Here is a 14,304-nt window from a genome sequence, read left to right as displayed (position 1 = left end):
CATTGTCCGAACTTTCCTGGAGTTTGAGTTGTAGGCATCCATCCATTATTATATTCAGGATCAAGGGTGAGAGGCAGGGCACACCGCACAGGCAGCCAGTCCATTAAAGGGTGGACACATTAAAACTGCTCACAACAAGATTTGAATCGATCCGAAGTGAATTTTTTATTTACTTTATTTATTTATTTTTTGATAAATTGGATTTTGATTTCTAGAAATCACATTGCTACTAATTTTCTGATGTGTATTTTTTGGTGCTTTGAGCACCACAAGACAAAGTGCCATCTGCTACCATCATACTCAAGAGAAGGCTTGATTTCCTACAGCTATACCTCCAAAACTATATTAAAATGAAGTAAAATGCTCTACACAGGGTTGACCCAAATCACCTCACTAGACCACGTCTCCCCTCTCACCTATTTATATTCTCCTTACGCAATGAAAATATTATATAAGCAGACATGCACATGTGTACTGAATGTTAAATCAGGGGGAAAACTGAAGATGTCCGTGGAATAATAACTGATTTCCTCACGTGTCGTCTGTCTTGATGGTTTCGAGCCAGTTTGTACAGCACATCACGAATCATCCGACTGAGACATACCAAACACGTCTTGTACCTTTTTGCACCACAGAATATACTGGATATATTGTAAATAGATAATATAGATTTATTCTGAAAAAAGTGATTGCTTTGCCCAGTGTGTGTATCTACGTATGTATTTGTACAGAGAAAATCTAGTTTAAAAGAAAAAAAGAATATTATAGTTATTATAGTTACTATTATTCACATTTAATATCGGGGGGAGTCCTATATGTGATAAGAGACAGAAAACAGGCAGCTTTTATAGAATACGTGACATTATTACAGATCTACACTTGCCATTAAATTACCATGTCATGTTACTACAGGATTATTAAGAGATGGCTGCGTGTCATCTGTAAAGGTATGCAAAGGGCTATGCTGTATTGGTGAATACGTACAGTACACCACAAGTCACGCCACACACACACACACACACACACACATGCACGCACTAGCATAACAAACAGCTGCACATGTGATCACACAAACACGCAAACATGCACATGGCTGCCAAAGCAACAACAAATTTAAGCTTAGACTTACCTTTGAAACTGCTTGATTTCTCAAGTCAGTAACCCCACTTTGTTTACTGTAAACTCTGACTTGTACTATAGCGCATGACACATTTTTTTGTTTGCTTTTTTTGTTCGCTTTGTTTTTTTCATTTACAGTACACAGGAGGAGTTTGAGTCTACGTTTTCGTTATTATTGTCAGGGCATGTTTGCTTTGTTGATGTCATTTTCTCCTTTCTCTCTCTTGCTCTACTCCCTCTCCCCCCTTCTCTTTTCTACCCTTACCCCTTGCCTTCTCCGTGGTTGTCATGGAGATGCACCAATCTGCATCCTCACTGTGGAGCACTGTCATTAATCTCTGCACCGTCACAATATTTCTATAAAGGAGATTTCTTAAAGATCAACATGTTTACTAAAAGAATTTCTAATTTTTCTGTTTGAAGAGAATGAAAGAATAAAGTAGTTTTTACTCTCAGTCTTGCGTCTCCACGGTGTCTGTGTATGAAGCACTCTCTGCCTTTCTAATGAATTAATTTGCAGCAGGTGTGCAGGGAGGATGGTGGAATGAAGGAGCTTATGGGAAATCAGTCTGACCGGTGTTTCGCTGTCATTCCAGCACACCTGGTCTGAACTCATTCATTAGAGGTCCTTCCACCAAACCCCCTGCCCCCAAAGTAACACTGAATCTGAGGTGTCTGAATGTCATATGCGTCTGCTGTAGTGGTTCTCAAAGATGGGTCCAATGACTTGTGCAGGTACCTGATCCATATGCACAAACCTGTCCATAAAAACTGCTCTAAATTGTGCTGTAGTAATAAAAGACGCATATCTACAGATGGGGACCATTTACAGAAATAATGCTATCATTTGGCCAATAGTAATCTCTTAAAAGCGTCCTTTTGCATTCCTCAGACATCATGGTTCATATTGACATGATATCATTGCATAGTCGCTGCAGATTTGTCAGTTGAAGATCCATGATAAGAATCACCAAACCCCAAATGAGCTCTACACGATTGAAATCTGATGACTGTGGAGGCCATCTGAGTAGAGTGAACTCATTGTCATTGTCAAGAAAGCAGTTTGAGATGATATGAGCTTTGTGACACACACATACACATGGTGCTCAGCTGATACTAAGAGGCTGAAAGTGTCCCAAGAAAATATCCCTCATACCATTACGAGACACGAACTTGAGCTGTAAATACAATACAGGATGGACCAATGTTTTCAAGTTGTTTTTGCTAAATTTGAACTCTACAGCAGGAGAAGCGGACACTCATTAAACAAAGTATTTTCCAGTTTTCTATTGCCCAGTCTTTGTGAGCATGTGCCCTCAGTTTCTGCTGCTGTAGCCTCAAGGCTTGACATCAAGATTTGACATGTGGTGCATTCATAGATGCTCCACTGCACACTTTGATTGTTAAGAGTGGCTATTTGAGTTATTCTCCTGAACGCCTGGTAACAGCAAGGCCTTTTCTCCCAAAGAACTGCTGCTCAGTGGATATTTCTTCTTTTTCAGACCATCCTCTGCAAACCCACAGAGATGGGCTGTGCAGAAAAATTCAAGCAGATCAGCAGTTTTTATCAGACTGGCCCGTCTGGCACCAACAATTATGCCACATTCAAAGTCATTTAAACCATCCCTCTTCCCTGTTCTGATGTTCAGTTTGAACCTCCGCAGGTCGTCTCAAGCCGAATGCTTAAATGTTTCTGATGTGTGTGCTAATATGCAGCTGAAATGATGCATCCAACAAAGTGCTTAGTGAATATATAACCACAGCCTTGGATTTAACGGTTATGTTAGCTATTAAGCTACTGCAGACTTCCCTTGTTGAAACAGCAAGACTCACTAATTTGTAACTCCCTACTGCAACGTCAAAGTGCAGACATTTGATGAAACAGTCAAGTGGAGAAAGTCTTGATTGTTTCTTTTATTTTGCAAATCACTCTTGAGAAAGGATAACGAACATCTCAACACAGTTATAAAGAGACTGAAAAGCCCCAACACTACTTTGGCTGAAAACAATTACCTTAAAAAAACACAGATGATATGAACATAATACATAATAATAATAAGACAGTGAAATCGATTTGTGCAAATACCTGTAGGCTTACACTTGTGATAGAGCTCTCACGATCAGCTCACAATGTCTCATTTATTCCTGTCCTTTCTGAACTTCTTTGTCCCTGCTCTTCACTTTTTTCCCTCGCAGTGTCTTTGGAAACAAGTGTTCAAAAGGTTCAATATAAAGACGACTGTGCTCGGAACAGATTTTGAAGTGGACTGAGTGGAGTTCTTCAGACAGATCGTTGAGTGTAGATATTCATCTCCTGTTGCTCTTACTTTGGTTTGTGGGGATGGACCTCTCCATCTCCAGGATCTGCCCACAGGTCATGTGACAGTGACGCACAAAACCCCCCAAAGAAATCTCACAGATGTTCCTTAGTCAGTTTTTTTTTACATAGTGGTCTCCTCCCATTCCAGTTCAACATCACCTGAAGAGCAATACAACCTTGTGAGGTGAGCACTGAGCTGCATGTTTGTTTGTTTTTTTAAGTATGACCTCATATATTTACCTTCCATGGCATCCAGGGAGTCCATCTTCTCCAGAGCAGAGTAGCTAACAAACCATATCGACTGGCTGTTGCCTTTGTTGTTTAGAAGTTCCAGCGTACTTTGGTGCAGGAAGATGTACTGGGCCTGACAGCACACATATGCATAGACATATTTCTGCTTATTCAGACCATATGTTCTTTTGCATTAATCACACAAAGAACAGATGTTGATATGAACAATGATATAGTCCTAACAAAAGAGTGGGAAAAGCAGATTAAGTTTGAATTGCTGTGGTACGAAGATTGTACCACTTGATTTATTTTTCAGAACTAAAACTTAACAGAGGTGATTTAAAGCCAGAGACATGTAAATTGGCTGCGCGTGAAAGGCTTTGCATCTCTGTGAGAAGCCATATAATGAACTGGTGACCTGTCCGGCCAACCCTCCTCAAAATTTCTTGCTGCTTTACGTGGCGATTAAGTGGTTAAAATAATGAATGAATAGATGGATGATTTGAGATGTGCAAAAATACTTTGGTATCTTAATGGCTGTGACGACAACACCTCTTGGTGGTTTTTGCTTTGGACGTTTTATTTAGTTTCATTACTTCCAAATAAAGGATTTTGAAAGAAAACTTCAAGCACTCAGCAGTGCAGAAAAACTGGTTCTGGGTTGTCGCTCTGTCTTCCAAGATGACAACCAAAAACATGGTGAAAAACTACGTCCAGAAGATCAAAGTGAACTGGCCTGAAATTGAATCCATCGAAAATCTTTGGGGTGAACTGAAATTTGAGAGATTAGTCAAAGCAAAGCTGGCTGGGATTGCTCAGGGAACATGATTGTAAATGACTGTAAGCTGTTATCCAGCACAAAACACAGCTGTCTATTAGCAATAGTCAAACTAGGATGTTTGGAAATGTGTTAAAAACTCCTTATTCTGTTTAACAGGACTTGAAATACTTCCCAACTATATTTCCAAATAATTCTATCCTTATCTCTATAGTTTGAACTAACAGCAGTTGTGTAATTCATGAATACTGAACTAAAGGCACCAGAATGTAAGAGCCTATTAGCCAGTACAGGCCCAGTCTTTGACATTTCAAGTGTATTGTTTAGTCCTATGTGTGGTTTGAGTACTTGTGGCTTGTGTAATTAATAATAATTTTCATTCATGGTCTTTTTATTTCAGTAGGAAACTGGAACTACGTTTGCAAAATCTGATGGACTTTTACAACAACATCAACCCTTTGATGCCATAAACACATAAGTAGCTCAAATCAATGACTGTAGAAAACTTTTAAAGTGTCTTTTTAAAGCCGTCTGAAAAAGGCACTCTGCTTCAGAGTCTCAGCAAGGACATTTATGAGTTTGTAAGTGTGCCAGGCTAGCTAATAGCTAGCCTGGCACACTGAAAACTGAACTCTCAAAGAATCATGCCTTCAGCAAGCACAGCTCTCGTAGCTGCAGACACTACAGGCTCAAATCCCACAGCCAGATAATGTTCACAAAGACGTGGAGAAAGTCTAGCAACAAGAAAACAATTACACAGAAAAAGCACAGTAACCACAGCAGGCAGAGAGTCTATACAGGCACTGACAGACAAATCAGCAGTCCAAAAGTAAACACTAGGGTAAATATAGGAAAGGTTCAAGCTGTTTCAAAAGAGGGAATCCTGCTCAGCGCTTGCTTTTACAGTTTTTCTCGATTGCTTAAACACTATAACCAGGCTTTTAAACTAAAATTTCAAAACCGTAACGCTATTTTTCAAAAAGCTCACCCATTTCCCTGAACTATAAACACTATTCCCTGCTTTGACACATGAGTCAAATTTGGTGAACTGTTACTGCAAAACTCTACACACAAATCCCTACATTTTTCAGTGCTTACACCATGTAGTCATTTAGAAAGCACTAGCATTCAATAATGTTAACTTAAGTCAGCATAGCTTGAGCTCAATTAGCACACAATTAACCAGGTGGAAACACTAGGAGTCAAAATTTATCACACACCAATCAGAACCTTCGAATGTGTGACAGTTACAGTAATGAGTGCTTCTATTTTTGTAGGACACAGAGACGACCACCTGGTGGAGGCAGGTTAAGGCTTTTGTCGGAGGGGCAAGAGAGGGAACTTGTAAACATGGTAATTGCAAATAATGTAATCCGCCTGCAAGAGATTCAAAGGAGAGTGATTGAGGATGATCATCTTTTTCGAGGCATAAATGCCATCAGCCTCTCCACAATTGACCGCATCCTCCGAAAGAATCAATTCCGGATGAAACAGGCATACCGAGTCCCTTTCGAACGAAACTCTGACAGAGTGAAAAACCAACGTGTGGAATATGTTCAGGTATGAGTTTGGATATTGTATAAAGTATTGTGTACCATCACAGCATGGCAGTTTATGCTGCCATTTCAGCACTCTTGAACTGTGGTTCAGGGTACCGATTGACTCTACTGTGTTATGTGTTTTGCAGAGAATCTTTGAGATTGAAGGACGGCCTGTTCCCCATGAAATAATCTTTGTGGATGAGGCAGGTTTTAACCTGACCAAAAGAAGGAAAAGGGGGAGGAACATAATTGGCCATCGGGCTATTGTAAATGTCCCTGGTCAGCGTGGGGGGAATGTCACTATGTGCACAGCCATCAGCCAACGAGGGGTACTCCACCGCCATGCCGTACTAGGACCCTATAACACTATGCTTCTCCTTGCTTTTCTTGATGGTTTAAGACAACATATGTTCCAGCTGGACTACAGGGAACCAGCACAGCCAGAGCAGCCTCACTACGTTGTTGTGTGGGATAACGTCAGCTTCCATCGCGCTGCTCTGGTTCGTGACTGGTTTACCAATAACCCAAGGTTTTCTAATATCTTTCTGCCTGCATACTCTCCCTTTCTAAACCCGATAGAGGAGTTATTTTCGGCATGGCGGTGGAAAGTGTATGACCGAGAACCTTATGTCCGTGTTCACCTCCTTCAGGCCATGGAAGAAGCCTGCCTAGACATATCAGTAGATGCATGCCAGGGGTGGATCAGGCATGCAAGAGGATTTTACCCCCGCTGCCTGGCTAGGGCCAATATAGCCTGTGATGTGGATGAGATTCTCTGGCCTGACCCAGACCAAAGACAAGATGCTGAGGTGGAATAATGTTTTTTGGTGTGTGTTGTACTGTATAGTACATGAATAAAAATGTGCCACTGTACATACATTGGTTGCGTCTTTTGTGTTTATCATGTGAAAAGGTTTTTGAAGGGGAGAACCATAAGCAACCTAATTGTTTTGGAACTATTGTTTTGAATTAATTGTACCAGTGTGCAAAACTCTGTTGTAGTGTGTGTGTTTTTGAGGGCTTGTGTTTGATGTCTGAGGGCAAAGTTTGGTTTTTCAGCAAGAGTGAATAGTTTTGAGTGTAGAGCTTCATTTTGACCTGGAAATAGGATGTTTGGGAAATTGAGTGAGATGTTATGGATTTGTGTTTACTGTTGTGAGAATATGAGGCATAGTTTCAAGAAATGTGTTTTAGCAATCGAGAAAAACTGTAATCCACCGCCAGATCATTCCCTTTGTCAATACTAAAATTTTCCGAATATCTTCTGATGGGGATGAGATCACAGCAGGGTACAAAGTAAAAAGTAGGGCAGCTGCATTTCCATTTGTCAGTCTTTGATGATTCTTAAGTTTATTGGAAGAACTTAGGATAAATAAATTTAAAAAAATCATATTTATTCTATTTACCATGAAGCTCACATGCAAAAGGATAACATACTGCTGCACTTATGGTAAACTTACCAGATTCTGTACCATACACATCCGCTCGCTGCGCAGTTCAGCCACCAGCCCATAAATATCGACAAAGTCATGATCTCTGACATGCTGAATAAGATGATCCAAAGCAATAAACACACCTGTTCTTCCTACGCCAGCGCTAAAGAAAATACAAGAGAGCAAATGCCATTATACTTTCAGCTGCACTGTTATACCACACAAAAGGATTTAGGTCTTATTTGTAGGTGTAATACAAAAGAGGATATGAAATTACTGACAGTGAAGCATTTATTGATAATCTGTTGATATGAGACTCAATTTTAATGACCAAAAATTAAATATTTTGCTATAGTTCATGCAATGTTAGTCTCCCTTACACGAAGCTGATAGCGTACCTGCAGTGGACAACAATAGTGCTATTGTCCTGCCTGTGCATTCGGACAGCTTTGACAAACTTAATGAGCGTACTGCAAGACTCTGGAACGCCGTGCTCAGGCCACGATGTATAATTGAAGTGGCGGACCAAAATGTAGTGCCCATGCTGCAGGACAGGAACACACATAACAGGAAGTCAATTATAAACTCTGTTTTTATGGCAGATGTTTTTCAGTGATAACAGAGATAACATTTATTATTTTTCTAACAATAAACAAATTTAATTAAAAGGATGTAGGCTCTCTCAAGCCATCAAACTACTGATGGAGAAACGTCAAAACAAAACTTTCTTAATGTAATCAGAAATGTAATTCCAAACTAAAAGGTTGTGTGACCATCCTCAATATGCCTGCACGTCTTACTACCAAAACAAGATGGTTAGTAGGCCTACCCTCTGTTTCCTATGAAACACATGTAGTTCTACAAAGATGTAAAGCCTCCCCTATCATTCAGCTTTATTAGATAGAGTTTACAAGATTTTTTTTATTTTTATATTTTCTTATATAACATAAAATTCTGATAATTGTGATAATTTATCACCCCAAAATTGGGCAGTGCCACCATTACTTTTAAAATTCATATTACGGGTTCTACTAAGAAACCAGTGCTTTTGACACCAAGAGTCTCAAAAGACAAGTCTGAACTTAGTCTGAGCTCTCCTTATTGGCTGTAGGAAAAATTATTTACTGCTCCCAAATTCCAATAAAACTGGAAGAGCTCGACATAAATACCAGTTTAGCTTGAAAAGGGTAGCCGGACAGCCTAGAGTCCCAACATTACTTTACATTCAACAGTGTCTTCTGATGGCTACCTTATGCACATCACTGAATCACTTTTTCCACCTGCACCCCTTAATAAAGCAAACATATTGTCTTTGCAGTCAGTGGATGATGCTGTTTCATCCATACTTAATCAGTTTAATGCCTTTTTGTTCTTCATCAAGTTTTTCCATGTTATTCGCTCATCAATAATCCAGTAAACCTGTACTTTAGTTTGCCAGAAGTGTAAATTGTTCAGCCTGTTTTAATAAACCAAACTATATTCTTTGAAAAGGTTTTTTAAAGCAAACCTTTTCAAAGGTTCATTCATTAGAGGAGCTGGAGAAGTGGGGGCATATTAGCAGATGTTTTTTTTATTTTTTTATTCTTTTAAATCTTATTAGTTATTTTTGAAGAAAAGAGAAGTTGCTTTTTCTTTTTTAATTGTAAAAAATAAAAGAACTAAACTAAAAAAAAAAGCCAATTTATCCTCATAAAATAATAATAATAAAATGGCACCATGTTGCCTAGCAACCACTTATCAAAGAATTAAAATAACACTGATATAGTAGAGCAGAACCTGAGCATTGCAGGTGACTTGTAAAAACATGCAATTTTTTTAAGTATCTCCACTTTCCAGGTGCACAAATAGACCAAACAATACTGTATCATTGACATGAACTAATATTACTATTGCATGCACACATATATTTCAAGTCATGTGTGCACTGTAAGTGTGCATGTGTGCGTGGTAGCCGGTGAATGCTCACTTGACGGAGGTTATTAGCGCCATACCTTTTCTACTTTCAGAGTTCTGATAGTCCAGTCAGGAAAGACTTCCTCTGACACCTTTGAGATGAGAATGTCACTAAACACTGACATCGGCTTGTTGTCTTCAGGCCAGTACTTGTGACATCGAATCTGAAATGTCACACACACCCACACACACATACATCAGCTCTTTAGAGCAGACATAAGCATCCAGGGAATGAAGCCCAAATACTGGCTTGTACTCTGAATGCTAATAGCGGTGATGTTTTTTTTCTAACAGTGACAAATCTCTCATACGCACTCTGCCTTTCTCATAACACTGAGTGAGCATGGCGATAGTGCGGGTTCCCGTTTCCCAGATCATCCTCCAAAAATCAGCCACAGTGCCCGGCAGAGGGCCCTGGGTGGCTATGAACTCATTGGGACACAAATAACCCTACAGACACAGAAAAAAGGAGACGGGGAGGCTTACATCTACCCTTATGTATGTGGATGTCTATCTGACAGAATCGTGACTAACTGGTACTCACTGAGACAAAGCTGGCATTGATGTAGTCTGAGCCTGCAGTGCCAGGTTCAGACAGCAGTTTCACTCGGTTGTTATTATCTAAAAACAGTACAGGAATAATAATACAGCTGAATTTAAATATATGAAATGCGACCACAGTGAAGCAAACAGCAATGAGAGATAGGAACAATTCTGGTACGTTGTAGGCGCAATGGCCTTGAAAAACTAATTTCAGCCTGGCAACATACAAGGTTTGATGTTTGGGAAACGATTTTTGGACTTGTTCCACGGCAGGTCAGCGTCTGTAGTGGCCAGGTCCTGCAGCAGCTTTGGGAGTTCCTGGATGGACAAAATATAACACATCAGTATTCACAGAAACACACAAAGGTCAAGGCTACAATTTTTGCCAAAGTAAAATCAAGGGCCACGAGTGAGTGAAAGATAAAAGTAAAAACAGGTGACTACTCACCCAGTTCCTGCTGGCAAACTCAAAAATAAAACTCACAGTCCTTTTGACTTCAGAAAATATTATCTAGTATGTATGTAAATGGTAGAACAGGTTTAGTTTTAAAATTATGCATTACTGAAACATCTAAGGTCAAACATTAGTGAATTATCTAATGTATTAAATGTAATATAAACCACTAGTTTTTCATTTTCTTCTGTATTTATTTATCATTGTATTCATTCATTTTCCATGTATATCTTAAGATTTTCATCTACTGTATTAACACTGCTTTACAAATCTACTATCGAAATCATTTTGTATGTTTCTGTATGGTTAAAACAACCAGTACCCCCAAGTTCTTTTAAAAAAATTATATTTTAATGCTAAAATATAATTATTGTTATTATCATTGAAAAGCTGAATAAAAATAAAGCAAGTTTGATTAGAGTGACAAATTACAGTTATTTATTTGCATTCCTAAAGAGAGAAAAATTGTTCTAGTGGTTGAATATTATGATTCTCTGAGAGATCAAACTTAGAATAAAAACCTGAGTTTGTTATTTTGTTGCTTTGCCTTTGTATTTCTCGACAAATACATCAAATCCTGTAACCCAGTAACCCAGAGATATCACATACATACTCATTTTATGTATTCACGTGAAGATGTAAACAGAATTATTGACCAACTATTATTAAAAAAAACAGTATTTTTAAAGTATTTAAAGTATCAGCAGCATTTCTGAAGAACCTAGGCATTTACCATCTAGCTGGTGTTGATCAACTAATAGGTGAAATCTGGATCTAATTACAGAATGACATATTTGCATGAAGAAGCACAGATGTATAAAAAAAATGCAAAAAGACTTGTAATTAATAAGGACAACTTAATTGAAGGCAAAATTGGGGTAACTTTATAAAATGTTCTCTATATTAATTTTTTAATAATCTGTTAATAATCTACATTTAATGGCATATGAATGTATATACAGTGGGGCAAAAAAGTATTTAGTCAGCCACCGATTGTGCAAGTTCCCCCACTTAAAATGATGACAGAGGTCAGTAATTTGCACCAGAGGTACACTTCAACTGTGAGAGACAGAATGTGAAAAAAAAAATCCATGAATTCACATGGTAGGATTTGTAAAGAATTTATTCGTAAATTAGGGTGGAAAATAAGTATTTGGTCACCTCAAACATGGAAAATCTCTGGCTCTCACAGACCTGTAACGTCTTCTGTAAGAAGCTTTTCTGTCCCCCACTCGTTACCTGTATGAATGGCACCTGTTTGAACTCATCATCTGTATAAAAGACACCTGTCCACAGCCTCAAACAGTCAGACTCCAAACTCCGCCATGGCCAAGACCAAAGAGCTTTCGAAGGACACCAGGAAAAGTATTGTAGACCTGCACCAGACTGGGAAGAGTGAATCTACAATAGGCAAGCAGCTTGGTGTGAAAAAATCAACTGTGGGAGCAATCATCAGAAAATGGAAGACATACAAGACCACTGATAATCTCCCTCGATCTGGGGCTCCACGCAAGATCTCATCCCGTGGGGTCAAAATGATCATGAGAACGGTGAGCAAAGATCCCAGAACCACACGGGGGGACCTGGTGAATGACCTGCAGAGAGCTGGGACCAAAGTAACAAAGGTCACCATCAGTAACACACTACAACGGCAGGGAATCAAATCCCGCAGTGCCAGACGTGTTCCGCTGCTGAAGCCAGTGCATGTCCAGGCCCGTCTGAAGTTTGCCAGAGAGCACATGGATGATACAGCAGAGGATTGGGAGAATGTCATGTGGTCAGATGAAACCAAAGTAGAACTTTTTGGTATCAACTCAACTCGTCGTGTTTGGAGGAAGAAGAATACTGAGTTGCATCCCAAGAACACCATACCTACTGTGAAGCATGGGGGTGGAAACATCATGCTATGGGGCTGTTTTTCTGCCAAGGGGACAGGACGACTGATCCGTGTTAAGGACAGAATGAATGGGGCCATGTATCGTGAGATTTTGAGCTAAAACCTCCTTCCATCAGTGAGAACTTTGAAGATGAAACGAGGCTGGGTCTTCCAACATGACAATGATCCAAAACACACCGCCCGGGCAACAAAGGAGTGGCTCCGTAAGAAGCATTTGAAAGTCCTGGAGTGGCCTAGCCAGTCTCCAGACCTCAAGCCCATAGAAAATCTGTGGCGGGAGTTGAAAGTCCGTGTTGCTCGGCGACAGCCCCAAAACATCATTGCTCTCGAGAAGATCTGCATGGAGGAATGGGCCAAAATACCAGCTACTGTGTGTGCAAACCTGGTAAAGACCTATAGTAAACGTTTGACCTCTGTTATTGCCAACAAAGGTTATGTTACAAAGTATTGAGTTGTATTTTTGTTATTGACCAAATACTTATTTTCCACCCTGATTTACGAATAAATTATTTACAAATCCTACCATGTGGATTCATGGATTTTTTTTTTCACATTCTGTCTCTCACAGTTGAAGTGTACCTCTGGTGCAAATTACTGACCTCTGTCATCATTTTAGGTGGGGGAACTTGCACAATCGGTGGCTGACTAAATACTTTTTTGCCCCACTGTATTTAACTTTATCTAATTTACCTCTGTTTTTGTATTTATAGTTTATTTATTGGTGTGGTATGCACAGGGGAAGGTTGTAAAGAAAAACGTACAGAAAACTCCTCCTGGAACTTGGAATTGTCATTGGCACACAGATCCTCTACATGCTGCAGAAAAGACTTCTTGTTGACAGGCCTGTCGGTGAGGGCGGGGGAGAAATGCACTGAATGTGAGAAGCAGAAGAGGATGCACAGTAACTCTATGCCTATATGTGATTTTCTTTAAACACATTCAAGGATACAAGCAAGACTAAGCAGTACAGGGCAGACTCTTTCATGCTGCACTGTGTGCATATTTGAAATATTTACACAGGACGACTTACTTGAGTGATTTCCTGTAGCTGAGCAGCCTGGATAAAAATAGACAGTAAAAATCAACCAATATAAACAAATTAACTCAGTAATCACAGCCCACACGACAGCATTTTCTGTCCACGACAGAACTGAACTGATCCCCGCTTCAGACAGAATATGGCGATGTGTTGAAGGCAGGGACGGTTAACCATTTTTTAATCGCTTTGGTTAAACATCGACACAGACTTTGATGTTTTGTTCTAAAGGAATATGTGAACATCAGTAGCATCAATTGAATGCAGCTATTCCCCCGAGGAAGCCTTCTTGTTGCAGCGCTGTGACATGCAGCTACGCAGATCCTCAGCCATCAATAAAGCTTACACATTAGTACCCTACAAGAGTGCTAAGCCTTCCGAGCAATTTTTAGATAACAAGTTGGCAAACAAATTAAAATGGTCTTAAGCAGAGGTCTGTCAGCAACTCTCCAGCTTCCCTGACATTGATGGAGAATAGGGAGCAGTTTGTAGGTAATACATTGATGTCACTGATTTGTTCAACTTTTGATCTCCACTGAAGGTTTACTAAGCAGCACAGATGGATTATTTAATGAAAGCTTAATGAGTAACACTGTGATGACACACATGCACGCAAAGCAGACTACAGCTTACAAACAGATATATGCAACAAAATGTGCCACACACATGCTAAAAGCCCAACTTACTGGATCACATAAATCTCTTTCCGTCGAAAGAAGAATGAAGAATACCTGGTGGGAGAGAAGTGCTCAGTGAGAGAAAAACAAAAGCCTAAGCGAGCAAATGCAGGTGCTTAAGTTGTGCGGAAGAAATCTGGCTAAATACAATGGAATGTGTGTTATTTTAATATGAAACTCAGCAAAGCATTAGTGCAGGCATACCACAGAGTCAAGGACAGTCCTCATTTAATGTAGATCTGCTGAAAATAGATGACCTCAGTGCAAGGGCACATCAGCTAAGGACTTAGCTGGTACCCTTCTATGCATCTAACTGGAAAAT

At 39.6% G+C, this 14,304-nt stretch overlaps 1 protein-coding gene across 4 annotated transcripts in view; it reads right to left on the bottom strand.

The window, feature by feature from the left end:
* Positions 1 to 3,012: 3,012 nt before the first annotated feature.
* The window catches only part of ptprq (protein tyrosine phosphatase receptor type Q), a 54,582-nt gene continuing 43,290 nt past the window's right edge, over positions 3,013 to 14,304 (bottom strand). For 3 of the 4 annotated variants that reach the window (XM_080866122.1, XM_080866123.1, XM_080866124.1), the window contains exons 49-59: positions 13,992 to 14,036; positions 13,300 to 13,326; positions 13,031 to 13,112; positions 10,146 to 10,236; positions 9,920 to 9,996; positions 9,691 to 9,825; positions 9,414 to 9,539; positions 7,821 to 7,966; positions 7,450 to 7,585; positions 3,680 to 3,803; positions 3,013 to 3,598 (exon numbers count right to left, since the gene is read on the bottom strand). In XM_080866122.1, the coding sequence (XP_080722248.1) occupies positions 3,561 to 3,598; positions 3,680 to 3,803; positions 7,450 to 7,585; positions 7,821 to 7,966; positions 9,414 to 9,539; positions 9,691 to 9,825; positions 9,920 to 9,996; positions 10,146 to 10,236; positions 13,031 to 13,112; positions 13,300 to 13,326; positions 13,992 to 14,036 (1,027 nt within the window). In that variant the 3' untranslated portion in view covers positions 3,013 to 3,560. The remainder of the gene's footprint in view (positions 3,599 to 3,679; positions 3,804 to 7,449; positions 7,586 to 7,820; positions 7,967 to 9,413; positions 9,540 to 9,690; positions 9,826 to 9,919; positions 9,997 to 10,145; positions 10,237 to 13,030; positions 13,113 to 13,299; positions 13,327 to 13,991; positions 14,037 to 14,304) is intronic. The other variant, XM_080866125.1, reaches the window with a different exon arrangement.

Source organism: Rhamphochromis sp. 'chilingali' (assembly GCF_963969265.1).
Source record: "Rhamphochromis sp. 'chilingali' genome assembly, chromosome: 2".
NCBI classification, from domain to species: domain Eukaryota; kingdom Metazoa; phylum Chordata; class Actinopteri; order Cichliformes; family Cichlidae; genus Rhamphochromis; species Rhamphochromis sp. 'chilingali'.
The sequence above is the reverse complement of the archived record's forward strand: the minus strand, read 5'-3'. Positions and strand labels throughout refer to the sequence as shown.